Raw genomic sequence first — 22893 nt, forward strand, 5'->3', positions numbered from 1 at the left:
TTTATTTGACTGAAACTATGTCAGTTGATTAGTAACTTCCCATTCCCTGCTCCTACCCCCAGCCCCTGGCCACAACCATTGAGAAGTTTAGAGCAGGGGAAAGATTTTACCTGATTTACATTTGTAAAGCAATTCTCTTTAATTCAGTGGTTCTCAATCAGGGATAATTGTGCCCTCCAGCCCCCACCAAGAGACATTTGATAAGGTTTGGAGACATTTTGGACTGGCAAAACTGAGGTAGGTGGGCTACTGGAATCTAATGGGTACAGGCCAGGGATGCTACTAATCATCCTACAATGGACCTGACATCCTCTCCACACAAAAAAAATTATACAACCCAAAATATCAATAGTTTTGATATTGAGAGACCCTGCAAAACTATGGTGCAGAAAATACACCATTACAGATTTAAAGAAGGAAGACCAGCTAGGAAGGTACTGCATTAGTCTAGGCAAGAAATGGTGGACTTAGAGCATGATGATAACTTTGGAGTCAGTAAGAAGTGAACTGACCCAGAATATAATCTGAAGGTAGAACTAATGGGATTTCTGTTGAATTGGAAATGGGATGTGAGGGAGAGACCAATTAGTGTTTTAAGTCTCAGTAACTAAAAGAGTGATGATGCCATTTACTGAGGTGGGAAACATTTGCGGAGGAACAGGTGTGAAATGGAAAGAAATTAAGGGTTCAGTCTGAAACATGTTAGGTGTGAGATGATTATTAGACATCCAAGAGGAAATACAGAGCAGGCTCTTGAGTCTGGAAGTGAAGGAGATGGTCCACACTGGACTTCACCATTTTAAGAATCACGAAAATACAGTATGTAAAGCCATGGGACTGTTTGGGGTTATCTTAAGGGTGAGTCTAGATAGAGAAGAGTAAGGATCCAAGCCCTGGACCCTTGAGCATTTAGAGACCATGAAGACCCAGCAGAAGGGACTGAAAAGAAACAGCTGGTGAGGGAGGAGAAAATCAGGAGAGTCTGGTACCTGAGTGAAGGGGGTATATCAAAGAGGTCAGCATAAACATCTATGTCCACGAGATCAAGAAAGGAGAGGGTAGGAAATCGGAGAGAGGGCTGTGGCAAGAATCATGTGCTAATGAAAGCCACTGTGTTCAGCAAACTGGAACAGGCCTCCAATACACAGGGCTATATCTATCATTCTTTCTATAAAAGTCTGACCTCAAATTTTCCTGTCTTCTTATCAGAAATGAGTGTGTAGATGCTGGTAAGTTATGCCCCTCTGTGATCATTTTCCTGAGAGAAGATAGGGAGCAGGAAGCAAACTGAAACCTTTAATTAAAACTAACAAAAACTGAGTCTGGATAGGGAACCTGGGCAGAGACAAAGCCTGTTGCATACAGTCAAGATGTGATGAAACCCACTGTTTATGTTTATCAAGGAGGTAGGCTCAGCCTCTAGCCTTGTAATGCTCTCTGTGGGCTTGGGATTGGCTGAGTCTAGAACTCACTTAAATGACATTTCTCTGGATTCAGAGAAGCTTCATTTTTTTTCTGGTGGTTTAACTTTGAGAGAGAGTCTCATCCTGAGTTTTATCTTTAATGGTGCAAAGCACAATTCCCTAGAGTAAGATCTGATCACACCTTAGAGTTTTCTTAGTTATCCAGTCCCTTCATACCTCTGAAGTTCCCAAAGAAAACAAAATGGACCCTCTAATCTTACATCAATCAACCTCCATCTCTGCCTTGAACCTTTATCAGTTATTTGCATAAAAGATTCAACTAGGCTAGAACAAAGTACACACGCAGCCTCTTGACCAGGTTCTGAGCTAAGACAGGTAATCTTAGGGGTAGGCTTGAGTAAAGTACAGGGGATCACTGGGGAATGATCTTCGCCTCGGCTGACCTTTATGTAGGAGACCAAATTAAGGTAAAGGATGTATTAGGTTGGAAACTTCTGAAGTTTAGAGTACGTCAGTCTTCAACTGGGGAGGCGGGTTGGTGACAGACAGCAAACATGCAACAGATAATATTAATCACAATAATAATCACTACCACACTACCACTGTTTATCTAGTATCTGTAAGCATTATCGCATTTAATCTTCATAACAACCCTTTGAGTTAGCAATAATAACTATTTCATTTTTGTAAATTTTAAAAAATGAGTTTCAAAAAGATTACATAAGTTGTCCAACACCACACAATTAACAAGTGGCAGAGCTGGGAGGTCAAACTCCAGTTGATCAGACTGCAAAGCCCACTGAGGTCAATTACTATCTTGTCCTTCCAAAGCAATACAGTAGAAAAAACATTCAGTTTGGGATGGGAGATCTGCCTTCTAAATCCACCTCCAACATTAATTTTGAGGGTGACTTTAGGAAAAGTCATTTAATCTCTGAGCCTCAGCCTGGTTTTCCTCACCTGTAAACTAATCGGGATGACCCTGATGATCCCCAAGGTACCTTCTAGCACTTGCATCTCTGATTCTATCTTGTGATGTCAGAATTTTAAGTCTTCTCATTTGCAAGGAGTGCTTTGATTTTCAAAATACTCATCTATTATGGCCTTTGACCTTTGCAACAACCATGAGGCAGGCAACCATTATTACCTCTCTTGTGTTTTACACACAGATGGGGAAAAAGACTTGAAATGAAGTAGGTACATTATCCATGGTTACACAGCTGCTCCCCAGTCGACTGCTCTAATATACCAGGTATCTCTTCTCCTTTATCTCAGGCATTTTCATCCCTACTGGGGCCTACTGCATTCCTCATTTCCAAGAAAATTTCCATTACTATTTTAAATGTTAACTGCTAAAAATCTAAAGGAAGGGTGTACACAGGGGCCCCCATCCCCACCAGGGAACTAAACAGGCTGAGTGCAAGAAAAGCAAAGATCTGCTTGCCAGTAACAGGGGCTCTGGCTGAGTGCCCATCTAGACAGGATGCAGGAGAAAACAGTGGACATTCCTGCAAGGTTGTAGATGTCATTGTCCAGGGCTGTGCAGTAGCTAGTTCTACACCAGAAATTGTGGGAAAGATTTCCCTAGAATATTTGCTTTTCCTAGTGTTCCCCATCTCAGAAAATGCCACTATTCTCTTCTTAGATGCCTCAACCAGAAACCTGGAAGATAAGGGTAGAGAGATAGGACAGCCTAGGGCTTGAAGGGCAACTCTGGACTCTGACTGGCTGTGTGTTAGACACCTAATCATGCCAAGCTTCAGCTTCCCCATACATAAAATGGAGCTAAGCACTACTCCTCCCCATAGCAGGCAGTGAGCAACAAATATAAACATCTTAGAATGCGGACATGAAATCGTCACTCAGAAAATGGAGCCCACACCCTGGCTGAGTGAGTGGCTCAATTGGTTAAAGCTTTATCCTATGCACCAAAAGTTTGCAGGTTTAATCCCTGGTCAGGACACATAACTAGGCTGTGGTTTCGATCCCCAATTGGGTCACGTATGAGAGGCAGCTGACGTCTCTCTCTCTCTCTCTCTTTCTCTCTCTCTCTCTCCACCCCTCCCATTATCTATCTATCTTCACTCCTCTCGATCTAAAATAAATACATACATCCTCAACTGAGGATTTCCTTTTTTTAATGGAGTCCTCAAAAAATGAATGAGGCTTCTCCTTCACTGTCTATAGCTAATCAGTCTTCGAATGGACATGCTACTCGTGAATCTACTTAAGTCTGTTCGCTTTTTGTCCCCATTTGCTGCTACCACGTGGCCCAGGTATTCATCACCTCTGACCAAGGCTCCTCCAATATTGCTTTTTTGTTCCCGTGCCTCCATTCTTGTTGTCACGTCACCCCAACCCATTCCCCATTCTATCAAAAGAGTGTTTTCACAAAGCGTGCGGATGGGTTCATGGGACCCCCTGCTTTCCATCCCTCATTGCTTTTCTGCAACAAGGCTCCTTCCAGTACCCAGGATCCCGCATGGCCTGCTCCCAGCCTCATCTCCTGTCACCCTGCACCCTCCCCACCAAGGCTCCTCCTGTATTCCTCTGCTGTGTCTCCACCAGGACACCATTTATTTATCTCTTTCATTCCCACATCTTTGATTCCTGTCATTTTCTCTGCCCGTAACACCTTTCCCCTGGTGAACTCATTCTTCAGGCCTCAGCTTAGAAGGTCCTTCCTCTGGTAAGCCTAGGAAGTGTCATCAGCACAGACCCAGCACACAAAAGGTACTAGATAAATATCTGTTGAGTAAATGGCAATGAGTGACAGCATCAAAACTGACTTGAAGTTGATTCCTTAAATCCCTGCAGACGGAGGACAAACTGCGTTCCCAGGCTGGACCAGGGTTCAGCTCCAGGTTATGTCAGCACCCAGAGCCGTGAGACATAAAATATTGCAGGCCCTGCCCTGACATTCCCACTGGGTCAAGAGCACAAATGCAGTAAATAACAAGTGATCTGCTAAGGCCCTGGAGGCCAGACAGGTGCCCAAGACGTATGTCCTCCTCTCCTAATCTTTTCCCAGCTCCATCCTCCTTCCCACAGGCTTCCATTTCTCCCCTAAACCCAACCAGTGAGACACAGGACGTCCCTAATGGGAAGAAGTTTTACCACATCTCCAGAAAATTCATTTCTAGTCCACGCTGGCTTTAACAGCTTGAGTTTTTATGACTGTTAATTAGAACTGTCAATTTAGTATACAGCACTGAAAGAAGCAGAATCTTGGAAGAAAGAGAGATTAAGAAATTACTTTGGTAATTTTCAGAGTGATTTCTGAGGTATATTGATGATGATCTTATTAATCTCTTTATCAACTATATGCTGATAGCTAATGTTCTCTACAATAAACTGGCAACGCACACACAAATCACTATTAATACACTTGTTTTGGGAACACACAGGGGGATATAAGCAGAGAACAAATGTTTGGCACCTAACGTGAATTTTGTTTTCAGTTTTGTGTTCAATCCAAGGAACACTTGTTGTGTGCCTACTGCATTAGGGGTTGCGAAGAAATCAAAGTTGAAATCCTACCCCTGCCCTCCAGTTGTTTGTGATCTAGTTGTGCCCATGAGGCTGAGGGCAAGAAGGGAAGCAGATGCGGAGGACTGGAAGAACAGAGCACAGTAGCAGATGATAAATATGAGGATGGCGACTAAGGCAAGCTGTGCCTCCCCGCCTGGTGTCAGGCTCATGACAGCATTTGATCAAGTTACCACAGAGATGAAAGAAGGATGGAAAAACAGTCGGGACCTAGTTCCAACCATGTCACTTGTAACACATGTCACCAATCACCATCCTTTCTGAACCTCAACCTCTTCATCTGTAACATGGGACTGTGGTAAAAACTCCTTCCTCGGCCATTGTAAGAACTTCAGAATGCTGACCACTGGGTGGATATACCCAGTTCTCTTCCTCTTGCACCCAGGGTAGGATTGCTTGTTCCTTTCCATACTGATGCTAGATGCTGTCATTTTATTTCATCTGATTGATGAAATATAAACAGAAGTGACATGTGTCACTACTGAAAAGAAGCTTTAAGAGCCAGTATGCAGCTGGGGCTGTTCCAGATGACAGCTGCTTTGTCAATCTTGGCCTCAAAGGGAAAACGAAGAGAAAATAGCCCCTAGCCAGCCTGTACATGTGGCATAAGCAAGAAATACACCTGAAAAAATGACAAGTGTTGGCAAGATTGTGGGAAAATTGGAACCCTTGTACACTGTTTGTGGGAATGCAAAATGGTGCAGCTACTGTAGAAAATATGTAGTATGAAAGATCCTCAAAAAAATTGAAAATAAAACTATCATGTAATCTATCAATCCTACTCTTAGATACTTATTGAAAGAATGGAAATCAGAATTTCAAAGAGATGTTAGCACTCCCATGCTCATTGCAGCACTATTCACAATAGCCAACGTACAGAACAATCTAGATAGCCATCAATGCACAGTGGATACAGAAAGTATGGTATATACATATACTGGACTATTATTCAGCCTTTAGAAAGAAGGAAATTCTGCAATATGCAACCACACGAATGAACCTTGAAGATATTATACTATCAATGGGCATTCAGTTTCTGTTAAGCAAGATGAGTAAGTTCTAGAGATCAACTGTACAACACTGTGTTTATAATTAACAATACTGTATTATATACAATATGTTAGGAGCATAGGTTTCATGTTAGTGTCCTTGCCACAACAAGACAAAATTTTTAAAAAGAAAGGAAGAAATATACCTGGTTGTTTTAAGCAAAGATTTGGGGAATCTTGTTTTCACAGCATATAGAATTTAATGAAGAGGAAAAACCCTTCAAACAACCTAGGATTTGAATAAATATAATAGCTAGCAAAGGGACCAAAAAAAAAAAAAGTGCTGCACTAGAAGAGACTGCACCTGGCTGAATGGGTTGGGAAAATCTTCTTGGAAAAGACACCATCTGCAATGCCCTTTTAATATGGGAAGACTATCTAAGGACACACATGGAGAAGCAAGAAGATAAGAGGCATACACAAACAAAAGCACTCAGAATGGTCAGGGAAGATGAGTGTGGCCAGACCAGTGAATGACTAATAAAAAGAGTAGTGAGAAAAAAGTACCAGAGATTAGGCACTTACTTAACTACATGCCAGTCTCTGTCTTATATGATTTACATGTATTTATTCTTCACAGCATCTTGGCATCTCTATATCAGTTTTCTATTGCTACCATAACGAAACTCAGCAGCTTAAAACAACATATATTTATGATTTTCAAGTTCTGAGGGTCACAAATTCAGTACGAGTCTCCCTGGACTAAGAGGTAGTGTCAGGACTGTATTCCTTCCTGGGGGCTCTAGGGCAGAATCCATTTCCTTTCTCATTCAGATTGTTGGCAGGTCTGAATTCCCACGGATATAGAACTTGGGTCCTTGCTTTCTTGCTGGCTCTTCCCAGCTTTCTCATTCCTTAGCTCATGGTCCTCTTCCTCTATCTTCAAAGCTAGAAATGGAGGACCAAGTCCTTCTCATACTTTGAATCTCTCCTGGCTCTTCTTTGGTCTTCTTTCTTTGACCAACCCTCTTCCACTTTTAAGAGCCAGTGTGATTCTATTTAGTCCACCTGGATAATCACTCTGTTTCAAGGTCCCTATCTTTAATTCTATCTGAAAAGTCTGTTTTGCCATGTAATAACATTTTCAGAGGTTCTAGAGATTAAGGCATGGGTGTCTTTGGGGAGCCAATTTTATGCCTACCACACCCCACTTTGTAGGGAGGAAATTAAGGCTCGGTGTGGTTAAGTAACTTGTCCAAAGTCACCCCCTAGTTCTTGGCAGAATGCCTGCACAGCCTGACACTGAAGCCTTAACTCTTAACCACTGACTTCGTCCAGAGAACACAAACCGGAAGAACGGAGGACCAGGCAAGCACAGAACAATGGGTTGGGGATTTATTGCCTCCATCCACGAATGGCAGCCACAAGGGATGGTGTAAAGGGACACTGCATAGTGATTTCCAGTCATACTTAAGTTTTCTCTTGTGTTCACCACAGACTTACTAGTTTAAAACAACACCCATATTTTACCTTAGAGTTGTGCCTAAATTTGTGAAATCAGTCTTTTACAATATTTCTAAAGACAGTTTTATTATTTCAACTTTATGCAATAATTTTCCCTATGATAACCACTTTGCAGAGCAAAGGTTCTGAGGGAACATGACTATGTAAGAATTGCAGCTATATCTGAAATACCAGTTTCTCAAAATGGGTGCTTTTAAAGTTTTGAAATCAGTTTATTCACTCAATAGAACAAATGATTTCTCACACAATTATGTTTTTCTATTAATTAGTTTAAGAAATATTTTCCTATACAGATAGCTCAGAAAAAATCATTGCAAATTGCTTACTTATGGAGTTTCATACTGACTCAATAAATATTGAGACTATATTAGGTTCTAGGAAATTATGTAGAAACCTAAAATTCCATAATGATATAATAATTTACAGTAACAGTAACAGTGGATTTAAAAAAGCAGAACAAGGAGTGGTATTGATGGGAAAAGTAGATGAGTTCAGAGAAATGGGAAGTAAGGTAGGAAGGAAGAGACTGGCAGGCTTCTCAGAGGAAGTGGCACTGAAGCTGGATTTACAATCATTAAATTCAGGGTCTGTGCCTTGGCTTCAGACACTCTGCTTGAGTCTAGTCCCTGCCTTAATCTCTAGACTCACCCTATGCTGTCAATGACCTTGAACACAAGAAGCCCATTCCTGCTCCAGGAAGTATGCTCTCCCTGTTTCCTCTGTCTAGAACATGCTCCTGCAAATTTCTCCATGTATCTAAATCATTCTCAACCTTCAGATCTCAGCTTAAATATCACCCCTCAGAGAGACTGTCCCTCATTTTTCTGTCTACATTAGTCTCTTCCTTCCCTCTCCCTGACTCTTTGTCACTCACCAAGTTAGTGAGGAAAGAACAATACTTAATGGCTGACATGAGGAGGTAGTGTTATTATCTCCATTTTATAGGTAAGTGAGCTGAAAATCAGAGAGTCTAAGCCATTTTCCCAAGATCATACAGCCAGTAAGAGAAGAAGCTGGGATTTGAACCCAGGTTGGATGATTCCACAGTCCATAATTTTAACCATTACATTCTAGGTTTTCTAGAATAGAAAATAGTATAGGTATTCATTTAGAAAATAAAAAAATAGGAGAAAATGGAAAAGAAAGAAAGCCCATAATCCAGCCACCTAGATGACTCCTATAATATCCTAATTTACATACTTTCAGACATTTATCTCTGCCAAACTTGTTTTCAAATGGGGTCATAGAGTATAGTGGGTTTTATAGTTTGCTTTCCTTCATTTAGCATACTGAAAACTTATCACCTATCATTTCTGGATAGTAGTAGCTGCTGCTACCAGGTATCTTCTCTAGTACAGGTACTCTGCTAAGCACAGTCCAGCTCATCTTCACAACAGTAGTTAATAGGTTGTTCCTGTTATTATCCCCATTTCACAACTAGATGAAACTGAGGCTCAGAGACATGAAATAACATGTCCCAAATCACACAGTTAATCAATGTAAGAGACAGTCTCAGAAAAGCTGAGCGTCCCTTTGATGAAGTGACTGGGGGGGGGGGGGGGGGGCAATGAGACACAGAGACAGCCCCGGCCTCTGGCGCTGCCCTGTAGCTTGGTTGGATGTATGAGGGAGAGAGGGCTGAGTGTGCAGGGCACTGGGTAGAATTAAAAAATGTCTGGCAAATGGAGGATTTTTAATTGGCTATTTTAAGTAAAATAGCTTCTTTTAATATGTGCCTTGTGATGGAACTAACCAAACATTAATTAAAGCGCACATGGTTACTTCACTGCGCATTTGCTGATGGGTCAGGTCTCCTTTTTAAAAGCCCACAACATCCCATATTAAATATGCGGCCAACCCCAAGGACTTCAAATACAAGTTATGTTGAACCACAGATGATGACCCAGACCCTCACCTGGCCCATGGAGGCCGGAACCCAGGCCCTTGGAGCCCCTCTCGCTTCTCAAACTAGCTGGTGGATCTGCAAATTGCAGGAGCTCTAGGGAGGGTCCTGGATACAGGGAAACCATATGTCCTGGTATTATGGGCTAGCCAGCAGGCAGCTGGCTATAAAAAGAGAATGGCTTCGTCTAAGAATTTAAGCCCAAAAATATACGTGGAGGAAGTTCCATTTTTAACACCAGTATGGTGCCAAGTATTCCTTTGTGTCTAGGAACTGTGGGTGAGTGGTGCTTGGGACCTGAGAAGGTAAAACTTGAGAGATGAGGGTGCTGACCTGGTCCAAGCGGAACCCACTTTCAGCCCAGTGAAATCACACCACTGGAGTTAGATGGATCTGGGTTCACATTCAAGCTGCACCACTTGCTTTATAAGCTTAATTATTTCATCTCTCTGAACCTTGGTTTCCTCATTTATCAGAAGGGATATGCATACTTGGCCTGAAGAGAGTGATGGGGATTACAAAAATGGATGTCACTTACCCTCCTCAGTATCCAGCCTAAGAAGGCCCTCAAAGACAGTGGCTGCTGGGCGGTTAATACATTTTGGGCAAAAAGAAATTCTTGTTCGTTCACTTTCTTGTTCCACTTCCACATCCAGTGCACAGGCTGTTCCTGCTGCAGGAAATGCCTTTTTTTCTTTCTCAGAATGCACGAAGCCATTCCAGTTCTGCACATTCCAGTTAAATGTCTCCTCTTCCATACTGCCTTCCCAGATTTCTCCCATTTGGACATGGCTTTTCCCACCTCTGCACTTCCTCCACACTTAATCAGTGATTTCCTGTGCTGGTCACCTCAGCCCAGCTATCACTGTTACTTCTGTGTGGATCACATTCATTCTATGCAACTGATTTCCTTGAGAAGAAACTTCTTATGTATTTACCATCAAACTTGGAATATATATAGTCAGCCCTCAATAAAATTGTATAATTATTCACTTATTCAGTATATGTTCATTGAGAACCCACTATATGCCATGCACTGTGCTGGGTGCTAGGGATATAGCAGTGAATGACACAGATAACTTCCCTGCCCTCAATGAACTTACATTTAAGTGGAAGGAGACAGATAACAAATGAATAAAACAATCAATCAATAAATACATAATTATATAAAGATCATTTTAGACTTGGATAACTGCTATGAAGAAAAGGAGACAAGGTAATATGAGCAAAATATAGGTGGCAAAAAGCAACACACAGAGTAGTGTATGTGAGGAGGTAACACTGGAACACAGACCTGAAAGGTAGACGCAGACAAGCTATGGAGGATTTCAGGGAGGTGAGTTCCAGACAGAGGGAAGAACGAATGTCCTGAGGTGAGAAAGAACTGGGCATGTTCTAGGAAGCGCAAGAAGGCTAATGAGGCTGGAGCATAGGCAGAGCCAGAAATATGGGACAAGATGAGATGAGAGGTGGGTCAGATCACATTGACCTTGACAGGGCGTTTGGATTTATTATCTAAGTGTGACAGATTTTAAGTGGGCTGGAGAACAACATGACCCTATTTACAGTTTTAAAAGATCCCTCTGGCTATTGTGTGGATGTGGGTTGCACAAGGACAAAAGAAGAGGCAGAGAAATGGGATACTGATACCCAGTATCTACAGTGTTATTTGGGACCATGGAGACGATAGGGTTTGATGGACTGGATGTGAGGGTGGGGGAAAGAGAGCAGGCAGAAATGTCTCCCTGGTATTTGATTTGAACAGCAGCGTGGACAGTGGTGCCATTTCCTGAGAGCAGGAAGGTGGAGAAGAATATGTTACATTGTATTTATTTGGGCTTTTTGGTGGGAGCTCATTAAGAATTTGGTTTTGGATAGTTCAGGTCTGAAGTGTCAAGTAGGCAGTTAGATACATGTATTTACAGTTCAGGAGATTGGAGGTCTAAATGTGGGAGTTATCAGCATCTACATATAAATGTTGTGGGACTGGAGCTGATTATCTGGGCAAGACTGTAGACAGGGATGGGGAGAGAGCTGAGGCCTGAGCTCTGGGCATAAGAGTTTGAGATTAAGCAGAAAGAAGGAAACAGCAAAGCAGACTAAGAAGAATGAATCTGCAAGGCAGGATGAAATTACGGAGAGTGTTTCCAAAAGAAATTATCATCACCACAGGTGACATCTTGAGCTCTCCTTTATCTGTGATAAGTGCATGACTTACTCAGCGAATTTTTAGAATTCATGAGATAGGATTCATTATCTCCATTTTCAGGTGTGAAAACCAAGGCTTAGAAAGTGAATCAAGGAATTAGCAAATTTTTTTTAAGGAATGAATCGATCTACATCCATGCTTTTCGCAAACTGTGCCACAACTTACCTAAATGGAAAATAATAGAAAAGAAAGACCACCCCTCTTCAAAACATTGCTCTGCAAATGCTAGAACCGTACATCAGCTCAGAAATTACCGTGATTGCCTTAGACCTTGTTGCCCAGCCCCCAGCTCCCCACCCCTGGGTGTCCCCACAAGAGTCCAGGGCTCTCCCTCCACTGCAGTGCTGAAACACAGTGACCGGTAGCTGGGACAGTTAAAATGAATCACTCCAGCTCTGCCAGGAAGTGCTGAGTGATTTGCAGCTGGTGACAAATGAGACGATTTGCTACCAAGGCGCAGCATATTGGATGAAGTGGACTCATCTCTGGAATGGTTGCATTTGGTCAGAGCTATCTGCCCTGGTCTAGGAACCTTGATGCCCGATATCATGTGAGTCTCTCTCTGAACACAGCTCAGCTCAGTAATTAGTCAAGATGGACTCCTTTTCTCCCAGTAATTTAAAGGCACGCCATCTGAGCTTCTGCCTCCTGCCTCTGTTTCCAATACTTCTTTAGAACAGCCATTTGAAGCAGATGACAAAGGGAGTAAGTTGAGCTCAGTGACCTCTTGAGCTCAGCTGAATGGAGACACACAGGGGTATCCCTTCTGCCTGCTTCCTCCTGAGGATAACAGGACATACTTTTGAAAAAAAGGGATGTCCACACCCCCCGCCTTGTCAGAGAGGTCCCGGAGAGGAGGTCGATGGGATCAAAAGTTGACTGCTGTTTTAATAACTTCCCACTCCCTGCACCAGCCCCACATATCTGCTTTCCTGAAGGCCCCTTCCTGCTCTCCTACCTCCAGCCACATCATTGTTCCTCACACTGACCGCCTACCTCCATCCCGACATGCCTACTGTATACATGCTTCATATGTATTTTCTTTTTTAATTCTTAAGAATATGTTTAAAATGAGTACTATTACTCCATTTTGTAAAGAAACAGACACAAAGAGTTAGTGACTTGCCCAAAGTCATACACCCAGTAAGTAACAAGGCGGCACTCCATCTAGTTTTATCTGGCCCACACACCCAATGCCCTCTAGTTTCTCCCTGAGGATAGTCCAAAAGTAACTGTCAAGTGAATCATTGCAATATTTCATCTCAGTGTTTCTGTGGAGGTACTGGTAACTACATAATTTTTTTTTTTTTAAATGCTTGACTACTGATGCATGTTAGCTTAAATCAAAGGTCTCCGTGCTTCACAGTAGGATTGAGGGAAGGAGTCAGCAAACTATGGCCCACAGGCCAAATCCAGTCTGCTGTTTGTTTTTGTAATTAAAGTTTTATTGGAACGTGCAGGTGTTCATGTATTGCCTATGGCTGGTTTCACACCACAACAGCAGAGACAAGTAGTACAACAGAGACTGTAAGGCTCACAAAGCCTGAAAGATTTATTATTACCTGGTCTTTTGCAGAAAATGTTTGCCGACCCCTGCTCTAGGACAACAGACTCAAACTGCCAGATTAGAAATACATATTTAAAGACCTGGAGTGATTCGTAATCCACGCCCATGAAAGGAAATGCCTAACTGACAGAACCCAGAGAATAGTCCAATTAGATCCTACTATTTTCCATTACCATCAAATATGCATTTAATGATGCCTTTAAGTTATCAGCACTGTAATAAAATTACATTTAGTTAATAAATTTCCTTTTGTTAACAAAAGAAAAAAACATCATTTGCCAGAAGAGACAGCTTGAAGCCAGTACCTCAGTCCCAAGACCATGTCAGAGTCAATTCACCCCATGGGCATGCATGAACTGGCATCTGAGTATTTTCCTCTCCCACAGTCCTTGCTCCCGTGGGTCACCAAATCCTATCACTTTGATATCATCATCTCTTCGGTCACCCTGCCCTCCAAATTTCTGTGGCTTTCAACCCATCATCATCTTTGTTGTTAATAAGTACCATAAGAAATAATCATAGTAACATCTTAAATCATTACAGCAGCGTGGCTAAACTGTAACAGAATGATCATGGTGTAGTAGGAAAACAGAAGGGGCTGGCTGCTCAGTGCTCTGCTGGCAAAGGTTGGGAAGTATACAAAAAAGATGATATCCCATTCACCCTCTCCTTTCTACCTCTATCTACATACTGTATTGTGCCTTTTCCCACCCCTGCACCTGCTCTGTTAGGCGATCTTCCAGTCATACTTCACAATCTAGCACAAGTTTCTCCTTCTCTGATAACTTTTCCTGCCCTCTGCCAGAAGAGTAATTAGTAGTCCCTTCTGTGTTCCCTTAGGTGCTGCTTTCTGTTTCTTTAATATATTTTATTGATTATTCTATTACACTTATCCCAATTTTTCCCCCTTTGCCCCCCTCCACCTAGCACCCCCATTCTCTCTGCCAACCCCTACCTCCCCTTCCCGACCCCCCTCGCTTAGTTCATGTCCACAGGTCATGCATATAAGCTCTTTGGCTTCTCCATTTCCTATACTGTTCTTAACATCCCCCTGTCTATTTTGTACCAACCAGTCTGTACTACTTTTTTCTAATATATATAATTTTTAAATATATTTTATTTTATTCATTTAATTTATTCATTTATTTGTTTATTTTTGGAGAGAGGGGAAAGGAGAAAGGGAGAGAAACATCACTGTGTGATTGCCTCTCACACGCCCCCAACCAGGAACCTAACATGTAACCTAGTCATGTGCCCTGACTGGGAATTGAACCAGTGACACTTGGTTCATAGGCCGACGCTCAATCCACTGAGCCACACCAGCAGGGCAATTTGTACTTCTTAATCCCTATACTTTTTCCCCCATTCTCTCCTTCCCCCTCCCAGCTGATAACCCTCCAAATGATTTCCATATCTATGATTCTATTCCTGTTCTAGTCATTTGCTTAGTCTGTTTTTTTTTTTAATTCAGTTGATAGTTGTGAATTTGTTGCCATTTTAATGTTCATAGTTTTGATCTTCATTTTCTTATATAGTTCCCTTTAACATTTCATATAGTAATGGCTTCGTGATAATGAACTCCTTTAGCAAGAAACTGAAAATTTATTTGAAAACATAATTAAAGAAAATTTCCCTAATTTGGCGAAGGAAATAGACATACAAGTCTAGGAAGCACAGAGAGTCCCAAACAAGTTCAGCCCAAAGAGGACCACACCAAGACACACCACAATTAAAATGCCAGAGGTTCAAGATAAAGAGAGACTCTTAAAAGCAGAAAGAGAAAAGCAAAGTTACCTCAAAGGTGTTCCCATAAGGCTGTCAACTGATTTCTCAAAAGATACTTTGCAGGCAAGAAGGAACTGGCAAGAAGTATTCAAAGTGATAAAAAGCAAGGATCTACAACCAACATTACTCTATCCAGCAAAGCTATCATTTAGAATGGAAGGGCAGATAAAGTGCTTTCCAGACAAGGTAAAACCTTAGTGATGCTTTCTTGTTACATAATTAAGATACTATTATAATTACCATTAATGATATTTGTATAAGATAGTAATGAACACTTTACCAAGTGCTTGCTATGCACCAAACACTGTGCTAAGCACTCTACAAAGAAGCTGACTTTAAGATTAACAGAGATTACCTGGTGGGCCTGACCCAATGAGATGAGCCCTTTAAAAGCAGAGAGTTTTCTCCAGCTACTGGAAGTCAGAGAGATTCAAAGAACAAGAGAGATCTGCCACACTTGCTGACTTGAAAATGGAGGGGGCACGTAATGAGGAACACAGGGAGCCCCTAGAGGCTGAGAGTGGCCGCTGGCTGAGAATGGTCACTGGCTGAGAGCCAGTGAGGAAAATACAACCTCAGTCCCACAAGCACAAGGAGATTATCTCTGAAAGCAACCAGTGAGCTTGAAAGGGGACTCCAAGCCATCACCTTGATTTCACCCTGGTGAGACCCTGAGCATAGAATCTATAGACACCCTAACCCAGACATCTGACCTACAGAACTATGAGATAATAAATGAGTATTATTAGAAGCCAGTAAGTTTGTGGTGATTTGTTATGCAGGGAGAGAAAACAAATACACACAGATCTCCAATTCTGTGGTGAGACTGCTTTCTGGATCCCAAAGGTTCCACTAAGAAGTGCATGTTGACCATGATTCAACATCACAGAGGCATCATGAGTTGAGGAAGTCCATGCCCATCTATAAATGAATCAGAATTTGGTGAGGAAGGGAATGTTCTGCAGTAGATAGAGTGCTGGACAGGAAACAGGAAGTTCAGGTTCCTACTTCCAGCCCTGCCACTGCCTCACTAAGTGACCCTGGGAAAGTCACTAGACATCTCTTCATTGTTATTCTTTCATCGTCAAGATACAGATATTCAACCCTTTCCCAGCCACAGGGCTATACATTAAATTCAAGTAATGGGTTCAACAGCCATCTAAGTTGTGGCCAGTTCTGGGGAAACATAAGGGATTCTTCGATTACCTAGAGAGTTTGAGGAATAGCTATGCCAAGTTGCGAGACTCATAAAATTCAGGTGACTGACTAGGCAGACTGCCAAGGCATTCAGATCACAGCTTTCCCTTTCCTACTAAGAAAAGTACTGTTTTGCCCTGTGGCTCCCTGGGATAATAATCATTATAAAAAAATAACATCTTATATTTCAATAGCACTTTTCAAAGTGCTTTCCCCTCTACCATTTTAATTCTAATAGCTTATATCAGTGAAAGGAAAAGAACAGACCAAGAGTCCTTCTAGTTCTGAAAGTTTTGACTTCTCACCAGGAGGTAGGATTAGTCTCATCCATTGTACAGAGGAAGAAGACTGAAGCCCAGCTGGGAAGGCAACTGGCCAAGGATATGGGGCTGGTTAGTGAAAAAGCAAAGGCTCTCATTCCCAGTATTGGCCTCTAATAACTCCAGATCCCTGCCTCTGGAATGGAGCTAGGAGAATGCAGAGTTCTTGGATGGAGGCCCAGCTTCATCTGTACCAGTTCTGAAATGGGGATGGGGGACTGCCTCACATTCAGTTTCCATCTTATGGATCAGATGCCAACAAAGCACTGAAATAATGCCCCGTTTGGAAGGGTTCTTTCCCCCAGCCCTCCAGTTACTCTGCGGATGACACTTGCTGACTGTTATGTAAAAGATTCTTTCTTTGGTCTCTTCATTAAACAGCTGGGATGTGGGGAATACCATATAGGGTAAGTGTTCTCATTGTCCAGCAGATGAATATTCATTAAAGGAAAATAGGGAAGAAGGAACCATAGACCTGAAACTTTCTTGGGAGGCCTTTGAGCTTCACCACATGGTCCCCAAGCAGGGATACCTCGGCTGGGTCCCTCGGTTCAGTAATGTTAGAAGAGGAGGTAGCCATCCTGACCCCTTGGTTTGAGGCCATGACTCAGACAACCTGGGCCATAGCAGGTTTGGATTCTCCTGGCCCAGAAAACTATTCCTGGTCTCTAGAATCTGATGTGAATAGAGCTGCCAAGTTTTGAGAGTGGCAGCAGCATTCACGTATTCACTCATTACTGAGAACCTACTAAAAGGTTCTGTTACTCTCATGGAGCTTACAGTCTGGGGGAACAATAGACAGTCAAACAATCACACAAATAGATGTCAGATTTCAACTGCGATGTGAGCTGCACGGGGCTCTGAGGGTCTTAACATTTGAATGCTGAAAAGGTAATGACTCTCGTGAGGTCTGACTGATGAACAGAGTTGGGCGTTGATGGGGGGCGGGCAGCATGGGCTGAGGGTGAGAGCCTTTTGAGTATGAAGGACAGAACAAAGTCTTTTGTGATCAGAGTACAGAAAGCACATTATGGGATGCAGTGGGGAGCAAGCCAGGCGCCAGACCACACAGGGCCTTAAGAGTCACCAAGAAGGTTGAATTTTATTCCACATGTAAGTGGAGGGCTTTGATGGGTTTTAAGCAAAGAAGCAACAGATACAATTAATGTTATTGAAGAGATCACTCAGGCGGCCTTCTGGAGAACTGATTAGGCAGAGGAATGGGAGAGGGGGCTGAATGGAGGTAAGAAAACCAGTTCAGACACCATTATGTCATCCAGAATCAGGAAAGAAGCAGCAGCTTCTCCCAGGCCTGGCCATTTGTATTTCCCACTTGCTAAGATAAAAAGAGCACTAGAATGGATAGCCCAAGACTGACATGATTTTGCAATAATTTTGCCTCTATGCATCTCATTTTGCTTGACTTCCCAGTGGAAGCTATGCACTCTGTCTCCCTATGGTTTCAAAGTTGGTCTCTGGCTGCACCTGATGCCTGACCCCTTCTCTATCCTGCTTAGATTTGTGTCCCCAACATTTGGTACCCTGGAGGACCAAGAGTAGGAACCAAGTACAAGATGTTCAGATGGTCCACCACTTGAATATCTTCAGAAATGGAGGAACTCACTCTCACCCTCAGATTAGCCATTGTTGCCCTAACCTGCCCATCAAAAATATCTTCCTCATATTTAGTTAGTGTTTGTTTTCTGGAACTTCTGCCAAATGGGCCTAAATCAGGTCAAATGATACAACCTTCACCTCAATACTTCAGTGAATACATCTCTTCAAGTCTTTTCTTCTTGTAAAATGCCTCCTCTTCCTGAGCGGCTCTTCATATGGCATAGCTCTGCTTCACCCTCCAGGTCTCATCCCTCTGAATCAGTCTCCTCTTATTCCCATCTTCACGTGAAGCATCTAGGAACATTCTTCTCCACACAGCAAGCAAAAACAAGGATTTGTCGGGTTTCTTGGAGGGAGCACTGTGCCTAGACTGAAAAGGAAGTCTCCTCCAAGAATCTGAAACATAGTGGAGCTCACAGGAACAGGGAATAACACAGAAAGGGTCAACCAGGGTTTTGAAAACAGGGTGGAACAATCAAGCCTGCAAGCCAGGTAATGTGTCCTGGGTCAGTCAGTGTGGTTTGGAACTCTTGAGTTTCTTTATCTGTTAAGCTCATGGGTTGGATTGGTGATTTCTCTGGTTAAGTATTAGGTTCGAGTTAAGCACTGACATTTATTGAAGGCTGTGAGCTTGAGGCCCAGAGCACATGGTAGAAAGGGCTTAAAGGTATAATTGTTCCAGGATTACACTTCCTTAATAAATTGAGTGGGACAGAAAGAGAAATGGAATGCAAATAATTTTATCACTTTATGGTTTAATGTAAGTTGATGTCCTCTCTGTCCAGCACATAAAATCACCCCAAATAACATCTAAATCATTTTGTAATATTGTCTGGAAGCTCTGGAGTTGGAAATCTCCTGGTCAAATGCAAATGACCACAGTGGAACTCTACTGGTCATGTTTCTCTTTATTGTTTTTGGACATAAGAGAGGATAACAGGATTCTAAGAATACTGAGGATTAATTTCTCACCTCATGTGTAATTGTCACATTTGCCATTTGATCCCAAACAAAAATACTCTTTGCCTTTAATTTCAGCCAAATTCCCTTTCCCTGTGATAGGGGGAGATATGTGCCTCCACTCAATGCCGACATTCACCAAAGTGGCCGGAGGACTGGTGTTCTCAATTATTTCTAGTATGTTCTCCCCTCCCTTCTTCTAGTCCATCCTTTTGGTGGCCTTTGCCAGCCAGAAGGGCAATAGTAAGAAAACAATCTGAAAACACTTCTGGACATAATCAAATATGTGCATTGTGTATATAAATGCATTTGTACATGTATGCACAAGCATTTGGTACGTATGTAACTGCATTTAACAAAAGGTTTAGATGTGTTTGTGATTTTGGGAGTGTTTATATATCTATGTCTTCGCTGGCATGTGTCTTATCATATATGTTTGTATGAAAGTGAGTGTGAATATGTACCTGAGGGGCTTTATTACCCCTGAAGGACAGCAGGAACAAAATGCAGAGGAGAGCTCTCTGACATCTGGATTCTCACATCTTGCTGACAGAGGAGAAGGGCGCAATAGGGCTTGACAGCTCTGCTGATCGGGTTCAGGCTGGCCTTCAGCCTCCCCCCATAGCCTTTATAATTGATGGCTGTGCTTCTGACACCTCTTCCCCTTGGCCTCCAGGTCCCTGTCTGGCCGCATTGTTGGTGGCGTCTGGTGGTTCTTCACGTTGATCATCATCTCCTCATACACAGCCAACCTGGCTGCCTTCTTGACTGTGGAGAGGATGGTGTCACCCATTGAGAGCGCGGAGGACCTAGCGAAGCAGACGGAAATCGCATACGGGACGCTGGAAGCAGGATCCACTAAGGAGTTCTTCAGGGTAGGGACACCCCTTGTCCCAAGGCACTTTCCCAAAAGGGAACCACTACTGTCATTAAAATATCCTTCTCATTAACAGGCATGAGATTACAGGCAGCCAGAGCAACTGCTTAACTGAATGTGGGCCAGGGAGATTCAGAACATTTCTCAGCTTTCTACAGATCCTGAAAAATCTACATTTCTTTACTTGTGGAAACTTCAAAGATTTGCACTGAATCAGATTCCTTGCATATGCCAGTCTGGGCCACATTCTCTGAAGGCTGCAGAGGATATTACATTTGAGTCCTCCCTGCTCCTGCAAGGACCTTACAGTCTTGTTAGTAATTGATTCGGAATAGCTTAGGGACAAGATCCTGGCCTAATGCCCTTTATGTTCCCTCCTTGGAGACTTGGTAAATAGAAGATGGTATATGGAAAACAGTGACTGGATTAAGTGGTCTATTAAAAACTATCAGGAAAGAGAGAACGTGTGGCGTGGGAGTGGAGGTGGCAGAGATGTCATGTGGGGGCAGCAAGCCAAGGCAGAGGGGCAGAGAGGCAGAGAGCCAAGGCACATAAGACGTAGGGTCAGCCAGACTGAGGTCCGGAACCTGGCTCCATCCATAGCCATTCTGTGGCTCTTAGCTTCTTTGACACCACTTCTTGTTCTATAAAGTGAGGAAAATAATGTCTATCTCAAAGCATCATTATGAGATTAAAAGAGATGAGGAATGCAACATACCAGGGAAACAAAGATCAGTGGATAGAGGCTCCATTCACCTGTAGGACTTTAGGGAGATGCAGGCATCTGGGATCCATCTTGAAGGTACCTCCCTTGCCCAAAGGCACTTTCACAAAAGGGAACCACCACTGCATTAAAATATCCTTCTTGCTAAAGAGCATGAGCTTGTAGGCAGCAAGGGCAACAGTAAGGTCTGTAAACCACAAACAACAGACCTGTAACATTATTAGATATCATCAAGCCAGGTCAGACCTGAGTAGGCAAATTATATTCTAGGCAAAAGGAACAACTTAAATAAATGCCCCAAAGCAGGAAAATCTGAAGTTCCCTGGAATTTGACTTATCCATCCTGGGATTTGAACAAACAGCACATGGAGCTACAACATACTGATTAAACAAAGCAGCAATTGCTGCCACTTACTCAGCACTTACTATAAATCTAGTCCTGTGCTAAGCTCACCCTGTGTGTATTACCCCACTTAATCCTCTCATTAGAGCTGAGTTAGGGATTTGTTGTCCCCACTTTATAGATGACTAATTGCCCAAGTTCATGGGGCTTAGAAGTAGCAAAAGAATAGACAGCAAGCCCCTCTGCATTGCCTCAGGTAAGAGGGTGGGAATCCTTTGCAGACCCACAAGGTTCTCACTGCAACTTCATGGAGCAAAACCCAGGCCCTGAGTGAACCAACCAGATAATGTGTTCAGTTTCTCGATTAGGTGCTCTGTGTCCTGGATGCCAGGCAGGAAAGGGACCAAAGTCTCAACCAGGCTCCAAGGCTAAAATCATCCATTTTCAACATATTGGAGTTAAGAAGTCACTTGATTAAAGTCTGTCATTTTAAAGAAAGACATGTCTTGCCTACGCTTACCCAACCAGTTAGTAGAAAAACCACTTACAATCTTGTGACCATTCTCTGACCATTTTAGCCTACAACCAAAGTATGAAGGAAATGCCTGATATTTGTCCATAAAGCCAGTCCTATGTCCCAGATGCAGTTGGACAACCAGCCAATTCACTTACCTATTATATACCCATACTTGCATCCCCAACATATTAGCTTGCCACAGTCCCCAAAGCATTTCACACCAATGGTCTCATGGATATTTCACCTGTGACCTAAGGCAGAACAGGGATTGTGGTGTCCATCTTTTAGATAAGAAATTGAGATTCAGGCAAGTCGTGATGCAAATGTCAAGGATGAGTACACAATCTGAGTTTCCTCATTTATTCTTGCCACTGAACCACACTACCCTAATGGGGTGGTATAATTAACTGATAAATATTTCTACAAAGATCATTCAGGTTTCCAGTGGTCCCATGGAAAAGCCTAGTCTATATCTCCCCTTTCATAGTTGGGAAATTCAAAGCCCAGAAAAGAAAAGTAGCATGCTCTCACTAATTAGGGGCACGTAAGGCTTCCAAGTTCTTTGTTAATAACTAAGTCTATTGACATAGTACTATCTCCTTTCCACAGTAAAAGTTATGAATCTAGAACCAAGACATTTCATATTTTACAAGATCGGTGCCCTAACCAAGCCCACTACATTGGTGGCAAATAGGTTGTAGTTCATGTCCTGATTGCTCGGTAGAGGTTGCCTAGAGTTCTATGTTGAGAGAATTTCTGAGGTTACATCTGGGCTCAGTGTAAAATAATTCCTTGATTGATATCAACATCTGCCGTGATGTTGAAAGGGAAACTGGTACCAAGCCAGCCATGTTTTAGGCATTCCTAATGTAAAGTAAAATCTGAAGAAAGGGCATAATTATGAATAGTAAGTGCACCACTTATACAACACCTACAATGTGCCAGGCACTGAGTTATGCATTTTATCACTGTTCTCATATCATCTCTATGACAACATTGTGTGGTGAGTGCTATAATCACCAGTGTCAGGGGAGAATCTCATGGCTCCGAAAGATCCCACAGTGAGTAAGATAAAAAGCCTAAGATGAGAGAAGAAGCTAGTTGCAGTGGAAACCAGGTGTGCAATGAGGAGATAAGTGTTTTACTCCTGGCTCTGCCACTAACAAACCATGTAACATTAGACATTTCATTGCCATACTATGTACCTCTGTTTCTCTACGTGTGAAAAAGGAGTGCTGACAAGATGTGTTCCATGAGCCCTTCCACCTCTGTGACTCTGACCAGTACTTGGGAGGGTAGGGAAACAAGATCACCTACCACCCCAGAAGGCAGAAGGAGAGAATAGTGAGACAAGAATTCTTCTACCACAGACTGAAAAATCTGGCTTC

General features: G+C 42.6%; 1 protein-coding gene across 3 annotated transcripts in view; it reads left to right on the forward strand.

The window, feature by feature from the left end:
• Positions 1-22893, forward strand: part of GRIA1 (glutamate ionotropic receptor AMPA type subunit 1) — a 281186-nt gene that overhangs the window by 219275 nt on the left and 39018 nt on the right. For all 3 annotated transcript variants that reach the window (XM_090288461.1, XM_090288460.1, XM_090288462.1), the window contains exon 12: positions 19721-19919. In XM_090288461.1, the coding sequence (XP_090144587.1) occupies positions 19721-19919 (199 nt within the window). The remainder of the gene's footprint in view (positions 1-19720; positions 19920-22893) is intronic.

Source organism: Furipterus horrens, unplaced genomic scaffold, assembly GCF_987537825.1.
Source record: "Furipterus horrens unplaced genomic scaffold, mFurHor1.1.pri manual_scaffold_10, whole genome shotgun sequence".
Classification (NCBI taxonomy): Eukaryota; Metazoa; Chordata; class Mammalia; order Chiroptera; family Furipteridae; genus Furipterus; species Furipterus horrens.